Here is a 19,081-nt window from a genome sequence, read left to right as displayed (position 1 = left end):
GAGGCAGACGTAAGCTATTGCAGACTTACTCAAATATTTTCCTGAAACAGAGGAACCCCCTGCTGTCAGCTGTCAGTAGGAAGTCATCCACAACCTCCATGTCAGTCAAGTAGCCCACGGTGGTCTCTGTAGTCAGGTGCTTGCCATTGATGGAGTACAGCTGAAGACTGCAGTGATCCTGAGAGAGTCAAGGGTCAAAGTTCAAAGGTCACAGGGAGGATAATCTAAAACATAGTAATCCTAACATAAATTAAGCACATCTTGAGGTGATGGAATAGCTCACTGGTTATCCAACTACCATACACTGTAGCTATCAAATACAAAAAAAGAAGAAAAAAAAGAAGAAGGAAGAAATGAACTAGATATGACCACGAATCTGAATTCCCTTTAATTTTAGTTTTTTTTTTTTCTTAAGCCCTTTGGAGCCAGAGGAAGTACTGATGTCGACAAGTCAATCAACACACAAAATAACTGCAAAGCATACACTTGCTGCATCACCACTGTTGTGAAAGAAGAGGCATACCTGCCCACCCAGATAGTGTAAAAATAAAGAATAAATGGGAGAAAATACTGCAAAATAGAAAAAAAAAAACTGAAACTTTTACCAATCTCTCATATATGACAATTAGGAATTTTTCACAAAAGGAATACAAGGTTAAATAAAGGTGCCTTCTTTCAAGGGAAAAAAAAGAAAGGAGTATTCCTCTTTCATAGGACTAGTTGCAAGGTAAGCAAAGGCTAAGTATACTAAAGCATCCATAGTATCTTAACCACTTCCAAGGCTATCTACTCAACAGGTAAGTAAAACGAAAACAACAAAATCAAACAAACAAATAACAGTAACAAAACAGTTACTGACACCTCCATCCACACACTGGACTCACCTGCATGTGCTTGCTGGCCGCCGGCTGTCTGAGGTGGACAATGATCTGACCCTCTTCTGAGATAGCCAAGCAGGGGATGGAGAGGGGAGCGTTGGGGTCACACGGAGGCCGGAGGGTGCGCACGTAGTGACCTTTCAAGATGGTGTTGACAATGATGGTTCCATCCTGGGAGTTGGACGAAAATGGAAAAATAGCAAACAATTGGTGTTTTCATTCACATTTCAGGTTGCATAACTTGTGTCATTTGAGGACTAGAAGGGCAGCACATTTTATATTGTAAATTATGAGGCAGAAGAGTGTCTGCTTGAAGATCAAACTGCTGTAATGTTGAAAAATGCATACTATTTTTCAATTGTACCTATAGTGCTAGTTATAGGTCACATGACTTGACTGCCAATATGCAGTATGTTTGTAGGAAGCAGAAAAATAAAATCCTTTACAAGTCTTTATTAATGAGTGTATGCAGGTGAAAATGCCACATGCTCCATCTTTTAGAATGATTTGAACTTTGCAAAGTTTGCTGGTCTGAAGATATTCAGGACTATAAGAAAACACCAAAATAATAACCTCCTTCACCACACATTCAGTGTACATCACTTTGAAGGGAAGGTATTGTTAAATTTGTTTCCAGAAAAATGGACGATATACATCCCTGAGGCTCTCCATCTTGAAGCTACCACTCAACATATCGTCTGTTGAGAATGAGAAGGGCGTTAAGTGGTCTTGAACACTATGGGTTTTGTGGCAACTTAACGCCCTTATCATTCTCAACCAACGATATTGTCTTTTTAGAGTCCCGATTAGCTTAATATCATGACAGCCATACACATAGCTAAGTTTATACAGTGCACTCCCATTATAACAAGCACAGTTATAATGAAATTTTGCTACAATGAGGTAAACATTGTTATCATCTATATGTCTTTATATACTTTATTTGTTTGGCTAAAAATGAAATTTTGATTAATGAAAGGAAACCGACAGTCTCAAGGACTTTGTTATAACAGGAGTCATCTGTATAGTTGTTACAATGTACCTTGGAGGCTGAGACTGCCATGTCCAGCTGTGAGCTGAGCGCCACACACGTGACTTCGTCATCATGTCCGTACAGCGTCTGGACGGGCTTGTTGTTGATGCCGCTCGCCATGCCGTTCTGGTACGTCACCTCCCACACCATACACGTGGTGTCCCGCGACCCCGTGATCAGCTGCATGCCGCAGCTGTCCAGCGCCACGCAGGTGACGACGCCCATGTGCCGTGTGACGTGGCCGACCAGCCGTCCGCTGCTCTTCAGATTGAAGACGCGCAGGCTGTTGTCCCAGTGGCCACCGACGAAGAGGAGGCGGGCGTCGTGCGTCGCCACGAAGAGTCGCGAAGTGATGCTCAGGCCGGGCGCAAAGGGTCCACTCACCAGTTTGCGAGTCCTATTCATTCATAACAAGCAAATGTAAATTATTAATCATGAATTTCAAAATCATTCTTTTTTTTTCAATTTGCAATTCTCCAAAAGTCAAGCTATGAAATGTCTCTTTTTCCTGGCTAAGTCTGGGTCATCGACTATAAGCTATCTTAAGGACATAGTATCGGTTGATGTCTCAAAATAATTTGGATTAGTTGCACAAAGCCTAGATAATTATCATAAATAGATGAAACTTATTATTAAAATGTACCGCAATTAATACAGAAATGACAATTATGGACTGATGTAGGATTATTAAGTCTGAAACATGAAATTTTTCATTTTTGTCTTTACTTAGTTCTGTCTTTATTTCATAAAAAAGAATTCCACTCTTAACATGGTTCAAGAACTTTTCATCATCAAAACATAATGTCAATGTGGATAATGCAAGTGCTGAGAACACACATATTTGGTTTGTCTTAAAAAAAAAGATTTTTGTCTTCAGGTAAAAGGTCGACTAGTGGATAATTAACACTTACTTACATTTACTCATCAAATCAAGTCAGGAACACCCTGATTAACAAACTCACAACAATTCTTTTAACAAAGTCACACAAATAAGACAAAGCTTGTTGGCTGCCCACCAAAAGACAAGGGCGTATGGACCATGAATCATGACCGGGCACAGGGTATGTCTATGGGCAGCCAACAAGATCACATTTTATTTTTTCAACAGCAAGATGCACCTCCAGACCGGTAGAGCAAGTGGTGGGGGGGGGGGGGGGGGGGGAGGGGTTAAATCGATTGGGGTCGGATCATCATCAGCAAAAACTCCAGGAGCTCAACACATTGAAGGAAATTGATCGGAAATACACGACAACTGAAGTGTTCAAGTCCTGAGGTCAATTTCCCCTTGTCTATGCATACAGGATATCTATCTAACCAGTGGTATGGGAAACACAACGCAACTCTTGTGTCTATCATCCACTCCTTTGAATCGGATGAAATCTACATAGCAGCAGCAGCTGTCATTCATTGTCTGTAACTTATCAAAATGGCAGATGGATAGCTGAAGGCATTCATTTGTATGTGATATTAAAGCAATATAATGCACTTGAAGCATGCCACTGAGACCCTACTATTTCTTCCACTTAAATCGCTCTTCCAGAGATCCAAATTTCAAGAGAAGCACTCACTCAAAGTAGCATGAGCAAGTCAGCATGTAATCTTACCATGCTACTTGCTAAAAAACGGTATATTATCATTCCTAAAAAAATGTGGCAGAGTTATCATGCAATCATGCAATCATGCAGTATGCTGTGTTTGACGCAGCCAACAAAAATTGCAATGCATGTACAATTTCTTATTAAACAAAAACAACTCCTATGATACCCTCCTTGAAGGGAGAACATAGCGGGGCAATCTCATGGAATATTCTTAGCCATCCCCCATCTTATCACATCACCAAAATGAAAAACAATTCAAATCATGCAATGCTGTCATGGGCCATGCAAGACCTGAAAAACAGTCTGAGGCATATCAGAAGAAAGAGATAGCTTACTGGTAGATCTCAGGGACAGCCTTGACCAAAGACTAGTTACCTTCCTTTTTTTTAGCTTAAGTGTAGCCGCTCAAACATATGAGCAATACTATTCAAATAGTGCATGCTCTATCATGATTACTACCGGATTATCGAACGACAAATTTTATATTATCCCGAGTGCCATTTTCTTTCAAATCAAAAATATTTGCTTCAAAAACTTTTGTTTCACAAATATAACTGCATGAGGGATGATTTAGTATTTGGAGTTCTATAGTTCAATACTGGTGTATCAATAGAACATGCGCTAATTGTTTTAGTTGTTATTGTAAATAGATTGTTATTGTTTGACTGATTGTTATTGTAAATAGACCTCTTGATCTACATATTTAGTGTACATGCATTTTCCATTAGTCTAGGCCCTAGTAGATCTAGACTATAATCCTGATTTCGTGCACACAGAGTATAAAGACAATCTTGCTTAAGTACAGCCGCCAAGTGCTCAGTAGACTTGCGTACAAACTACATACTTTCTGCGTCCTGTGATTTACGTATATGCTGAAAGGCTTTGCTTAGCCCTACATCCCCCCAACTGCGTATTGTTTCTTCACCTTTACCCATCCCTTACATCAGTTTACCATGTAAGATGCCACACCCTCTTCTGACTACCAGAGTCTACCAGTAAGCGTAGCCTGATGCATTCCGATACCAATCCTTGCATGCCAGTCCCATCATCCAAGCAAAGAGTGCAAGGGGAGAACAAGGATAAATGCGGAAGTCCCTCTCCCCTTGTCCCTCTTCCCCTTTCCCCCCTTTCTTGCTCTACCTAAAGCCGGGCGGGCCCAACTCGCCCGACCCCCAGTAGGGGGCCGCTGCCGGCGGGCGGGGCCCGGAGAACTTGCTGAAGACCCGGGAGACGAGCCCCAGGGGCACGTACTTGGGGCTGAGGAGGGTGGAATCCCGGTCAAAGGTGAAGTAGTTCAGGATGTGCCTGTCGTAGGGTAGCCAGCTGTGAGTGCCGACGACGCCTCGCTGGGTCACCGTCACCTTGACGACCGCGAGAGGAGAGAAGATAATTGATGACATTTACCCATTTATACATGTCCCACATCCTTGACAACCATTCCCCCCCCCCCCCCCCCCCACAAAACACAACAACAACAAAGAACAGGGGGGACTCCAGGCCATTTACAATCTCCCATTGATGACGATGAATACTAGAAAGAAACTTTCAAATAGAAAACAAACAGACAATATATGACAAAATGAATATAGATTAGAAGTCTCATAATGACATTGATAACAATGATGATCATAACAATCCTCCTCCTTCTCCTCATTATCATTACAATGTCATGCTTTTATTTACTCAGGGTAGCTTCTTTAATACTAGCGATGCTCTCTCAGAAGGCTCTGCCATTGATATTACTCCAGCATTGCCAGATAGCTTGGCACCTATCCATACACCTGTTTTAACAGGAACATAGTGGGGGGAAGCACCCACGAAAATGGATGTTTGCACTGGGCAGGGATTTGAACTGAGGGCCTTCCGTTTCAAGAGCCCAGAGCCTAAACCACTAGACCACAATGCTAGATACTACAACAGGCTTTCTTGGGGGATGTGCACTCACCATGGTATCCGGCATTCCCTGGTAGATGAAAGACTTGGCCTGGCTCTTGGGGACCCTCACATAAACGAGCGGGTCAAAATCAGAGGTGGAAGCCTGTGGAAACAATAATAGTACGATTAAAAGCAGTGGTACTAAAGGACAAGTTCACCTTCATAGACATGCGGGTTGAGTGAATGCAGCAATATTAGTAGAACACATCAATGAGAGTTTGAGGAAAATCGGACAATCCGTTCAAAAGTTATGAATTTTTGAAGTTTCTGCTCAGTCACGGCTGGATGAAAAGACTACTATAGCTTGTGATGTCACATGAGTACAATGATATAAAGAAAGAATTAAAAAAATTCAACATATTTCCATTTTTCTCGCATAACAAAAGAACACTCAACTTCTCTCTTTCAGAAGGCAGGGGGAATAATATTACCCTTAACATACGTCAGTAGCAAGTCGAAGAAATGTGCATTTTATTCAAAAAGTAAAGTTTTGTGAAATTCTCTTTTTATTCTCCTTATATAGTTGTACGCATGTGACATCATACATTGCAGTACTCTTCTCTTCCAGCAGTGACTGCGCAGATACTTAAAATATTCGTAACTTTTGAACGGATTGTTCAATTTTCCTCAAACTTTCACTAATATATTCTACTAATATTGCTGCATTCTCTCAATCCTTATGTATATGAAGGTGGACTTATCCTTTAAGCAAGTTGATTCCATTCTCAAACTAGAAAGGCACTCAGAGAGTGCAGACCTCCACCAAGCAACTCATTTTCACCCATACATGCACAATGAAAATTGCCCAGTTTCCCAGTATAGAAGCCTTTTGCTTACATCATCAACTTCCAGAGCACGCGCTTTAGTGCGAGTATGCAAACCTCAAATACGCGCAGCTTGAACTCCCAAGTTCATTGACCCTATCCAGCCAAAAGATTAAAAAATCCTTCAAAAATCCATAAAAAAGTACACATTTCCTTGACTTTTTACTAACATACAATTGTATGTTAAGGGTAATACTACTCCTCCTGCCTTCTGAAAGAGGCAAGTCGATTGTTCTTTAATTATGCGAGAAGAGTGAAAATCTGTTAAATTTGCTTTATATTTTCTTTATGTGGTTGTCTGCATGTGACATCACTAGCCGTAGTAGTCCTCTCATCCAACGATGGCGGCTATATTCACTCAATCCACATGTTTATGAAGGTGAACTTGTTTTTTAAGGCGCATGGCAATTGTAGTCAGTTACTTTATACAAGCAGGCCCCCTATCAAGGCAATACCCGTACATCTCTCTTGTGCGTCACTGTCAAATAAGGCTGGCCATTTCTTCAAGCTATGTTTAACACAGCAGCCATCTGCACTTTTCAGCTGTTATACACATACACTGTATACACCAATACCTACATTCATAAATTCAGTTTATTTAAATATTTCTGTTCTGAGTTGATTATTGATTGTAATTTACATATGAAAACTAAATGTTATCACATTCGTCATTTCCTGGTGTTAATCAATTCTATGTCATATCTTGTTGTACCATATCAGGTAACACATGCTGAAAATGCAGAAATAAAGTCCTTTCTTATTTTAGGAAGTAAACCCTAAAACACTCTCCGGCTCACTTCAGGGGTGAAAAAGAGTGTAGTGAACTGAAAAAAGAACAAACAGACCACTCGCCTCAACAAAGAAGGCCTTGAGCTCGGTGAGGTGCTCGAAGACGTTGTGGAAGTTGGGCTGGCTGCGGATCAGCCCCTTGCCCTTGGCGCTCCCTTCCTCCACGGCCGAGGCCAGGCGGCGTTGGGGGTGGGGCTCCTTCAGCAGCTGGCAGGGCGTCTGGCCAAAGTTATTGATCATCCCCTCCACAGCCCGCCGCTCCAAGTCATTCTTGATGGCGTCCAGGTCCACGGCGCCTACCGGTAAGAGCATCAAGGTGTAGAATCAGAGGAAGAAACCATGGGAGAAAAATGAGTCGGCCAACTTTGACTTAAAACAAGTCTAACTTAAAACCCAGAAATAGCTCTAAAAAGTTGAATACCATTAGCACATCACTTAGTGACAAGAATGGGGTAAAAATTAAACTAGTTATGGTCTGAAATAAGACTCATACAAAACTTGGAAATATCACATAAGGTGATGAATACTACTGCTACATCACTCTGTGAGAGGAAAAAAAATAGTCATGAATTACAGATGCCATGGTAAGATCCTGTCAGATATTTACAAAGAGGATATCTTGCACATCAATTAGTACCTCAGCATCACAACATGTAGCAAATTTCCTCTAAACTGAAAAAAAAAAAAAAAAAAAAATCTTTAAAAGATGCTTACTCTGCCCAGCATCTATGACCATTAAAAATGATTTTAAAGACAGTTGATCTCCTGGGTAACTAGGCCTCCAGATACACTGATGCACCAAATATGGCAATCAATGCGATGAGCTCACCTTCATAGGTACAGTAGTAGAAGACATTGAGGGCTTCCACTGCAGCGGGTCCCTTCTGTTTGTAGCCAAAGATGAGATCAATCCACTCATGGAGGTGGCTAGACACATAGTCACTCTCCTGTCAGATAGAACAATAGATACGAGCAAGATAGACAGATAAACAAGAACGGATACATAGAGAAGTATATGGATAAATGAAAGAAGAAATATATAAATATATATTAATAAAAATATAGACAGACATAAGATAGATACCCAGTACACATAGATAGACAGATTAAAAGAAATACAGAAAGGGAGACAATAATAATAATAAAAGGACATTTATATTGCGCAGCTACTATAATGATATACTCTACTGCGCATTACAAAATGACATGCATACAAGAAATTCAAACAGAAAATACACTACTTCAAGAGATGACTTTTTAACCTGGTCTTAAACTCATTAATTGTAACTGCTTGTCTTACAAACAAAGGGAGATTATTCCATAATTTTGGTGCAGCGTACAAAAATGCCCTGTCACCAAGAGTAACTTTTGATTTCCCCGATGGATATTTCAATAATGTTTGATCCCGTGAACTTCGAAGATGATAAAATGTTTGAAATGATGTTTTTAACTCTACAAGTTCCTGTATGTACACTGGTGCTGTACCATGAATAGCTCTATATACAATTAGCAGAGTTTTAAATATGATTCTCTGCTTTACAGGCAACCAATGTAATGCACGTAGTAATGGACGACAGTGAGAAAAACGAGGAGAATTACAAACTAATCTAGCACATGCATTTTGCACCCTTTGTAGTTTACCTAACTGATTATCAGGTAAACCATAAAATAAACTGTTACAATAATCCAATCTGCTTGTGACAAACGCATGGATAATTTTTTCAGTACTTTCCCGCGTCAAATGCTTCCGAATATGTGCCATATTAAACAAATGATAAAATGAATTTTTACATACTTCAGAGATATGTCTGTCAAAAGCTAGGCGTGAATCAAACCACACTCCCAGATTCCGTGCAGAATCAACAGGATAAATATCAACATCAATCACTTTCAGGCTTTCAGTGCGTAATTTTGAAACTTGCTGTTGAGTGCCACATATTACAAATTCGGTTTTCTTATCATTGAGTAGAAGATTGTTGGATAATAACCAATTGTGAAGATGCACAATACATCGCTCTATAATAGACACAGTATAATTTTCATCTGCTGCAGTAGGTGAAAAAGATATGTACAGCTGTGTATCATCCGCATAGGTATGACACATTACTTCTGGGAAATTGTGTTGGATTTCATGGAACAACCTACTAGCATACAAAGTAAAAAGAAGGGGACCCAGGCAGGAGCCTTGGGGCACACCCCAGGGTACATCAAACTCCTTGGACATACTGGAATCGACCTGAACCCTCTGTCTCCTATCGTTCAAATAGGACTCAAACCATGACAATGCTCTGTCAGTTATTCCAAAATGTGTTTGGAGAACATTTACAAGAATGTCGTGTCTAATTAAATCAAAAGCTGCACTCATGTCCAGTAGAACCAAGAATACCACCTGTTGCTTATTCATTGCTAACAGCAAATCATTCTTCACCTTTAATAGGGCTGTTTCTGTGCTGTGGTTTTGTCTATATGCTGACTGCATTGGTGGTAGTAAATCATTGGTTACAAGATGTTGCTGAATTTGACCTGCTACTGCTGCTTCAACCAGTTTGGACACATATTGCAAATTACTAACAGGTCTACAATTTGAAAACTGTAAATCTGCACCGGGCTTTTTCAGTAATGGTCTAACTACAGCCAACTTCCAATTCCTGTGAAAGTGTCCACTTGTCAGAGACAGGTTGATAATTTTTGTAAGAACTGGCAATAAAATATCAATGTTCCTTACAACCAGCTTTGTGGATATTGGATCCAATATACATGTCTTCTTGTTTAACTTCAGAACCAACTTTTGCACATCATGTGCACATAACGGAGAAAACTGTGACAACTTATTTTGAACTTCTGAATAAGAAGATTGGTTTGGGAGTCCATCTGCTCTTTTCGACTGAATGTCTTCACACATTTTCACTACTTTCTGCTCAAAATACATACCCAACTCATTTACAAAATTTTCAGTATCAATGTGTGGTGGTAAATCAACTATGGACTTCTTCATATTTAACAAAGACTTTGCTATATGAAACAACTTTTTCTGATCAGCAGCATTCTCAGTTATACATTCATTATAATAATCTTGTCTAGCACGATTCATTAAAGACAAAGTCATATTCCGTATACTCTTATAATCATCATGATCACATTTGTTGTGGCTCTTCATCCACTTCTTTTCTGCTTTACGTCTCTTTCGTTTCATTTGCCGAATATCTTCATTGAACCAAGGTGTTTTGGGCCTCTCACTCACATATTTTGTTACAAGTGGTGCATGTTTGTCAAGAACAGATGTCAAAGAGTTTTCATACAATAAGACCAATTCATCTAAATCATCACACATGCAAGTACTGAGATCGCTTGCTTTCAAATCATTCTGAAAAGTGTCAAAATCAATTGATGCAATCTTACGACACATAACTTTCTTTACTTTTACTGATGGTTTTTGTGTTCTCAAATGACACATGACTGACATATGATCGGAAACCAATGAATCAGCCCAAGGCTTTCCAACAACTATGTCATCTGAACTTCTACTGATGATAAGATCTAAAGTATGACCATGAGTATGAGTACTGACATCTACATGCTGTATACAGCTAACAGACTCAAGCAATTCTCGGAGAGCTATCGCATCCAAATTATCATTCACATCAACATGAACATTAAAATCACCTGTTACTATAAGAGGGATTTTACAAAAGAGGTGTGGTTGCAGAAACTCACTGAACTCATGCAAGAAAACTCCAAATGAAATTCGGTGTTGTTCAGAATAAGGTGGTCTGTACAAATTGATAATTCTAAACTGAAAAGAGTTGATAGTGATATTATGCACACTGAATTCGAATGATTGTTTTTCACCATCATCTACTTTCTTAACATGCAAACAATCTCTATACATCAATGCTGTACCACCTCCCCGACGGCCTGTTCTAGGCCTATGACTGAATTTGTAACCGGTAGGAACAACATCACCAATAACAGCCGAATCTTTGTCGGTGAGCCAAGTTTCTGTGAAAGCATACAAATCTGCCTTACTATCACATATATAATCAAACACTGCGATTGACTTATTGCGCAGGGAACGCACATTGAGAGAGCAAAGCTTGAAATAACTTGCAAAAGAAGACTGGGGAATAATCTTAGTCAGATTACTCAATTGCCTATTTCTTTTATGATGCTTGACACAACGCCTTGATGGAGTGATAACAGAGATTTGAGTATCTTTGGGAAGATTACATGTAAGTTGAGCAGCAGGATGTGTGATGTTAGCGTTACTGCTGGAAGAACATACACTTGGACTAGGAGTACCCCGTTGGTGGCGCCAACTTCTGGTTTTTACCCCACCTCGCTTGCTTCGCCTTGTGGGTTTAATGCAATTCAATCCAAGTGTCTTAATTGTAGCATACACATGTTTAGGCAGGAGATAATTACTTCCATACTGCAGCTCGAATAAATCTTGCGAAGTATATTGTGATTGACATAATGACTTGCATGTTGATTCCCTGTTGAATTCACGCTCATCCGGACCTGGGTTAGGATGTACATCACCATCCCTCAGCAGCTGACATTGGAAGGTCGCTGACCCGTTCACATAGTAGGCAATTCTTCTTTGAAGAAACTGTTTCCTTGTGAATGGCTGCTGCACAATGTGATGCAAGGATGGGAAATTAGCACATTCCCCTTCCACATTCAGCAAGGCTAAAATGCCAAGGGTAGCAACCAAAACAGGATGAATAGGACTCATTGTCAGAAGATCAGACTGATGCTTTTATTCCACAGGTGCTGGTGTTGTAGGTCCAAACAATGCATGGCCAGGTACTGAAGGAGCTGTTGCAGGTTCTGCAGCTAAACATGGCTCCAGCACAAACTCAAGAAACTGACGTGATTCACAAATAAAATTTCTTCAAAATTCTCTTCCATTTAATGCCGATATGTCCTCTAATAAGTCCTGCAGAATCTCTGAGCTTAGTTCTTCAGGATGGTACAACTTTGAAACAAAGACCAGGTCAATAAATCACTCAAGATCAATGCTGAATGGAGAGCACAGAGGAGAGCTGCATCATGCGCTCGATCCATGCCCTTACAATCAGACAGACAGACAGACTGACTGACAGATGAATGGTCAAATGGACAGACAGACAGATAGATGAATTGTTACATACGGGGAAAAAGTGTCTGTGAGAGAATGAGATTGCACACAAAACATACACAATTCACAGTTGTTTTGACAATGTTCTCTTCTGTTTAGAAATTGTTCATTCCCTTCTAAAACACATCAGTTTGCACCCCTTTTCACAAAACTGAATTGTCCATCTCACCAAATTTGCATGGCAATATGTCATTGTAACATAACAATTGCAAATAAATATTATACATGTATTCGGTGCTCATTATAGCAAAAAAAAAAAAAAAAGAAAGCTTTAACACGGACATATTACTTGAGATCTGACAGACAATACCACATGCTTCTAGAAGCAGGGGAGATATGAACCCATTACACCATGCCTTCAACGCAGCAACAGAACCACTGGATCATGATACATGTTAAATATTTCTCCATATCAGAAAACAAAATCTGAGAATAATTTGATATACATTTCATTTACATTCTTTTTTTCCCCAAATGGTCTGATGATTATTCAAAGCATTAATTACCCCTAAATATGCACAAATCCCTAATCTGTGAATGAAGAGACGGTTGCATCTTTTAATGTCTTCCTTAACCATTCACGTTCAGATTTTACTGTGAACATTTAATGGGATCTCTGGCTGTAAACTGTCTTGACTTTTCATGTACAGATATACCCAGTATGTTTGTAAATATGAATATACATCCATTCCAGGCAAGTGCATCATTAAAAGTTACTATCTATTGTAAGATGGGTGTCACTGCAAAGTTCAATGGTAGACCAAGTATCAAATGCATCTATGATCTGTCAGAACTCTTGACAGTTCTAGGGCCCCCTGAAAACACATCATTGCTGACAAGATTGACTGATGTCTTGTCTGCTCACCAATGCTTGTCTGTGTTGGTAGATGAAATCTTCGGGGGACTTGGCCCAGTTTGGAAGGATGACATCCTCCACTTTCTCCCCTGTCTGAAGGTGTCCCAAGTCAAAATCTGTCACAAATTATAATGGTTGGACAAATATTTTGAGACAAAGGTGATGACTACAAACCACTTCATCAACAACATCAACAGAAAATCTGGGGATCTACTTGTCCGAACAAGAAACCTAATTTTCATCTGAATGTTTCTTAAAAATGGCAAGACTATGGAAAGTGAACGCTCATGTTAATGACAGGAGCAATAATGTAAAATGATGATGATGATGATGATGGTGATTGTGACAATGATGATGACTATGAAGATCATAATGATGATGATGATGATGAAGATGAGATTATGACAGTGGCGATGATGATGATGATGATGATGATGATGATGATGATGATGATAATGATGATGATGGTGATGGCAATAATGATGAAAAAGATGACCAAATGTTGATGGTAGAAATGATGATGATGATGATGATGATGATGATGATGATGATGATGATGATGATGAAGTTGATAACATGAGGACGGTAGTGATGATGATGGTGATGATAATGCCGATGATAATGACAATGACACAGATGTTGACAGTATTCAGCAATGCTGTTTGTGAGGGTGCCAACAATGAAGAAAGCCATGGCATCACACTCACCATTAGCGTTGACAAGAAACTCTGGCAAGTAGAAGAATTCTGGGATGAGTTCCTTGACATCGTTTGGGTTCTCCATCAGAGTATCCCAGAGAGATGCTATGGAGTGAAACTGGCGATCAGCGCAGTCAAACCTGGCAAGAGAAAACGTATTTAAGTGACACTCTACTTTCAAGATCATGTGAACTGGAACTCCATGTTCAAGTTGACCCTAATTATTAGAGTTCAGTTTGCTTGGGGTCTGGAAATCAGGCTAAACTGACCAGAACAAAGATTTTTACAAGGTACTGAAATTAAATCTCAATGAAGGTTTGCAGAAATAAATGTTATTGTTGTCGTGGTGGTTAAGAGGCATGTGATTCAAATTTGAATATTTGTGTCTTAATCTTAATCAAATTACATGTATCACAAAAACAATAACCCCCTCATTAAGAGTACTTTGTACTTATTTTATCTTATTTTTTAATTTGGGGAGCAGTTTTCTATCGTATGGTTGAGGCGGGGAGTAGTCTGCTATCATACAACTGAAAAAAGAAAAGAAATATAGTCTTGGTTCAAGGCAAAATGCTCTTACCTGCCACTCTGGAGCTGGATGTGGAGTGTTGTGAAAGGTTCCATGCGAACCAGATAGTGCATTACACCCGCCGCATTGGAGTAGTGGGTGCCGTAGTGGAACTTGTCAATAGTTCCCGATGGATCTTCAAAATTCTCATACCTAGAGAAAAAAAGATAAATAAACCAAGGGGTGCATCATTTCCAAGACACAGATAACCTTTGATGTCGCTTTCTTGCATTCAAAACAGAGGGCTACATTTCTTTTGAGACTTCCACTTAGAACCTATATTTCAAAAATTGTATGAATTGCTTTTGTTGCCTATCAATTTGACTTGCTGTAGAGAGAACTTTGTCAAGGCAAAAGCCTACACTCACATAATATCCCCACAGTAAAACTGTCAACAGAATATTGACAAGTCAGATGAACTGTAGTATACAAAATGCTCACTACCAGCAACTACACATTTCAGCAGCAAAAGGCAATGGGTGGACATTTATATCTAACCCTTAAAAAGTCTGCCAAGTACGTACAGCCTACAGGCTTGAATCCTGAGTTCAAAATTCAATTGAAATCTATCACTCATCAAAACTGGCTGCATCCACTATGCATTATTTTCATCTGTGCTGTTTGGCAAATCATATTCTTATCACAACAATGCCAAATTGCACAAGACCTATACTCAAGTTAAGACAGATATAACCTATTGTGGAAAAAATAACAACAACAATTCCCAACCATATCTAATCACACAATTTGATCTTACTTGCATTTGATTAATGTATGTGAGAGAAAGAAGAAGGACTTGACCCTATGTGAGCTTTTGAGTGTCAATTGCTACAAAACGCTCCACAGCTGTGTACACACTGTTCCACTTTGCTAACACATTAAGGGCTAGCAGGTAAAATATCCTTACTTGCTCTTGACCTCCGCAATGTTCTTTGGATTGACAACACCGATCGGCTTGGAAAGGTCACGAAATACTTCCGGGTTATTCAGGTCGAGCTCCTCGGAGGTGTAGTCAGAGAGAATCCAGGGGAACTGACAAGAATAACAGCGAGAAAAATAGAAATGGAAATGAAAGGAAACAATCCCTTTTGTTATGGGTGAACATTGCCTATGAAATGACCACTTTTGATCAAAGTGATGGTGTCTCTTGAGACGAGATGAGATGAGATCACCAGAGCTACCCAACTCACTCGCTAGCGTTATTGTCTTTCAATCGAACTGCTGGAGATTGGGCGTGGGTTTAAATCCTAATGAGTCTTACCGAGCAATGTTGTGTGTAATCACACCATCCCCTCTGGTAAGAGGCAAAGCACTCTGTCCCTCGGTGTCACATTGAAAATGCATTTCCAGGTTGTTTCATGTACATCACCTATCGGTCATTCAACTAGACAAACATGTTTACGCGTAGGGATGACGAGACAAAGAGTGCGAGTGAGTGAGCGAGAGAGAAAGCGAGAGTGAGAGAGAGAAAGTGCTAGGACAGGTGTAAATGTTTTACAAGTCGCGCCATCGATGACCGAGAGGAGTTCATTTATTTTTGCATGTCAATTAATGTAGAAAGAAAAGACAGGAAATAGCTCCAGTTCCGGGAGAGTGCGGTATAGGTGTTTTCGTTCAAGTCCTTTTAGTTGTATCAAATATTCCAAATGCCTCGAAAAGGAGTGTCGTAGTCGAGTAGCAATTTAACAGTAAAGTTGGATCTTTTCGGGGCAGACACCATTTTGATTTCACCGAGAGAACATTGAGTTAGCTCCGTGATGGCAGGAAACAAACCTGCCACACCCAGGCGCCAGTTGGCAAGATAATTTTGTGTCTAAGCCCAATTTCGTTTGCGGCCAGGAGCCGTCCGTCCACCTTACCGTCAGCCTGTATACTGGCTGATTTGAGTTCAGATTTTGTTTGCTGCCAGAAGGCGTATTCCAACAGCCTTTGCAGCCTTCCAGTAGCCAAGAAGAAGAGGCATTTTGGTTATATTACACCGGTCATTGGTAAGTTAAATTGCGATTTGATTTCGGCTTTGTCGTGTAAAAGGATGTGAATGTGTTTCAGGGCACCACATATAGCCCCGGAGAACCCCGTGAATAAGTGATAAAGTATATTATAATGGTGTACAGTTTTTGAAAACGATGCGGTGATGTTTAATAAGCTATGCACTGTTATATTTCCAATGTTTGAAACATTTCATTATGTGAATTTTGTATGTTAATTGGATAATAAGGCAGTTCTCAAATTTTCACTGTGATGTCAGGATTTGAAGCTGATAATCTTTTTGTGTGTGTGGTTAGAACACACCCCATTGGTATATGTTGCATTTAAATAATTTTGTAGATGGCGCCGAGGCCGAGGTCGAATCTACTCCCAGGCCGACGCATTCGCAGCAGAGTGACTGTGCCCGCCCCTCGCTAGGGAGAACTTTGGACGCCAGCGAATACGGAACGCGGGTCCCTCGCGACACTTTGGAGCTGGAACAGCAACCTCGCATATAAGGACGCTCCACCCACGAATCAGTTCATGTTCTGGAAGCGAACAGTTTGACAATTAATGTGAATCTGTGGACAACGCAGGTGAGCGATGAACCTGGCGGGTGCATGACACCCTGTAGATATGATTGGTTATGACGTGGAAGTGTCGCTGAAGTAGAGAGATGAAGGTCAGCTTAAATTGGTAAAAAGATGAAAATAATGTGCACATAATTCGAATATTGGTAGTTATACACTTCATGATAATTGCGGGTTAGCACAGAACCCGGAGGTAAACGGAAGCAGTGTAATTGAAGGCAAGTGTTATAACCGTGGTAAACCGTCGTGCATGCAGGCTGGTCATCTCAGGATCAGCACTACGGTGGTGTGAACCAAATAGTGTTGCGCTTGATAGCAGATAGTGTATTGTCAGGGATAACGAATTGATAGTGAAGCTGGTATAATTATTCTGAACAAGTGTCAAGCCAAAATTACAGGTGGAACCGGACCAAGACAGGGTCCCGTTCACATGGTTGTCGAATATAAGAGTATTGTAATTTAATTTATCTCACTCAGAATTTTGATTTTGCATTTTATGTTGGTCACAACTCCTTGATTTCAGTCCTGTAAATATTCCACAAATGCTTATATTAAATTGTACATTAAAGTGAATGGCACGAGTATGATGGAGTATTACTTGAGTCCGCCCATGTGACACTCGGATAGGACATAAAATGGAGGTCTTGTGCATGAGAGAGTAACAACTCATGCTCATAAAAGATCCTGCTTCATTCACTCATCGCAAAGAGCAGGATGCATAACCCGGTGAAGTGGTTCTTCCCCACGTACTGTACATACAACTGGACCCAATAGAAGACCAGCTAGTACAGCTGAATACGGGCTATCCAGCCATCTAGTTACATGGAAAAATGGAAGCAAAATGAAATGAAAAAACAAAGATAAGTCTGTGAGACATGATGCCTACCACGGGGTACTGGCTGAGGTCATTGTAGGTCCGCCCCGCGATGGTGTTGAGTTGCATCAGGTAGTCAAAGTTGGAGATTTCCCTCTGGACCCACTTCTGGGTCAGACCCGAGGCCTTGAGCAGGTCTGCCGGGGACTTGGCCCCCGTGTAGTACAGATTGGGCGGCCGCAGTCCCAGGATGCGACTGTAGGCCTTGTTCCTGATCTACAAATGGGGTGAAGGAATATTGTGAGAAAATCAATTCCTTTTGTTAATTTTCACTTTGTGAAAAACATATATATATTTTAAAACATGGAATAAGAACATACAGACTTATTAAGTTGGTGTTTTTAAAGAAATCATGTACACAGGTGTCTAAAATTAGTGTCATAAAGACATATACACGTGTATGACCACCCAGCTCAAAACCCACAAAAAGTTGCAGATTAGGATTCTTTGTAATGGAACAAAATATGCAATTTACAAAGTAGGTTGTCAGACTCAAATTTTTAAAGTTCGTCTTACCTTGAAGAGTAATCTTTTCCCTATCGGCTGTCAAAATTTGGCGGCTTAAAACTAAACCGAAATCAAGATATTACCAGTTTTTCTACACAATATTTTTTTCGGACAGACACTGCTTTCACTGAGAAATAGGAGATGTTTTCATTGATATTGCTGCACACCACACCTGAAGGACCATAATCTTTAGGCCATCTTTTCTCCCTTTTCTATGAAACCGCACCTCTTAACTCTCTCTTGTTTAAGTCACATTTCGAACGGGTTAGGATGGTGCAATTTTAACAAGTTATATATCATTTTAAAGCTTAGAGTTCATTCTTTCAAACTATGTAGAAAGTGAAAATTTATTTCAGCCTTCTTTTTGTGGGTTTTGAGCTGGGCAGTCACATTTTTCTTTTTAAATGCTGAATAATGGATAGTGGTTAAAACTTCAAGCGACTGTAATGCTGGTTTTGTTCATTTTGTAATCCAATGAAATGCACTCTGAAAACCACCACATTACAATGAAAACACACTGTACACACAATCAAAAACTGTAACCATCATAAAGGGGGTCTGTCAGTTAGGTCTCACCTTCCTGTCGCTGAAGTTGATGAAGTAGTTGGTCTGGTTGATGAAGAAGACCTCAATGGCACTCCGCCTCAGGTTGTAGCGTCTCAGATGGACCTCTCGGAGGTGAGACAGGGACCATTTGAAGTCCTGGCCAAACACTGCTCAGATCGAATTCAAAAAGGGACACAAACTTTGAAGTCTGTACCATTTTATATCATTCTGACTTTGAGCGGAAACAATTTAGAACAACTCTTTTAAATGATTAGAC

At 40.1% G+C, this 19,081-nt stretch overlaps 1 protein-coding gene across 1 annotated transcript in view; it reads right to left on the bottom strand.

Annotated features, from left to right (window-relative positions):
• LOC139745335 (neurobeachin-like protein 1) overlaps positions 1–19,081 on the bottom strand; it is a 93,697-nt gene that overhangs the window by 1,142 nt on the left and 73,474 nt on the right. The window contains exons 37-49 of the mRNA XM_071655735.1: positions 18,835–18,971; positions 17,764–17,967; positions 15,227–15,351; positions 14,332–14,472; positions 13,761–13,891; positions 13,063–13,169; positions 7,887–8,004; positions 7,121–7,353; positions 5,455–5,547; positions 4,761–4,870; positions 1,921–2,308; positions 876–1,049; positions 30–178 (exon numbers count right to left, since the gene is read on the bottom strand). Of these exons, the coding sequence (XP_071511836.1) occupies positions 30–178; positions 876–1,049; positions 1,921–2,308; positions 4,761–4,870; positions 5,455–5,547; positions 7,121–7,353; positions 7,887–8,004; positions 13,063–13,169; positions 13,761–13,891; positions 14,332–14,472; positions 15,227–15,351; positions 17,764–17,967; positions 18,835–18,971 (2,110 nt within the window). The remainder of the gene's footprint in view (positions 1–29; positions 179–875; positions 1,050–1,920; positions 2,309–4,760; positions 4,871–5,454; positions 5,548–7,120; positions 7,354–7,886; positions 8,005–13,062; positions 13,170–13,760; positions 13,892–14,331; positions 14,473–15,226; positions 15,352–17,763; positions 17,968–18,834; positions 18,972–19,081) is intronic.

Source organism: Diadema antillarum, unplaced genomic scaffold (assembly GCF_040938485.1).
Source record: "Diadema antillarum isolate AM-2024a unplaced genomic scaffold, OU_Dant_1.0 seq00001253_RagTag, whole genome shotgun sequence".
NCBI lineage: Eukaryota > Metazoa > Echinodermata > Echinoidea > Diadematoida > Diadematidae > Diadema > Diadema antillarum.
The sequence above is the reverse complement of the archived record's forward strand: the minus strand, read 5'-3'. Positions and strand labels throughout refer to the sequence as shown.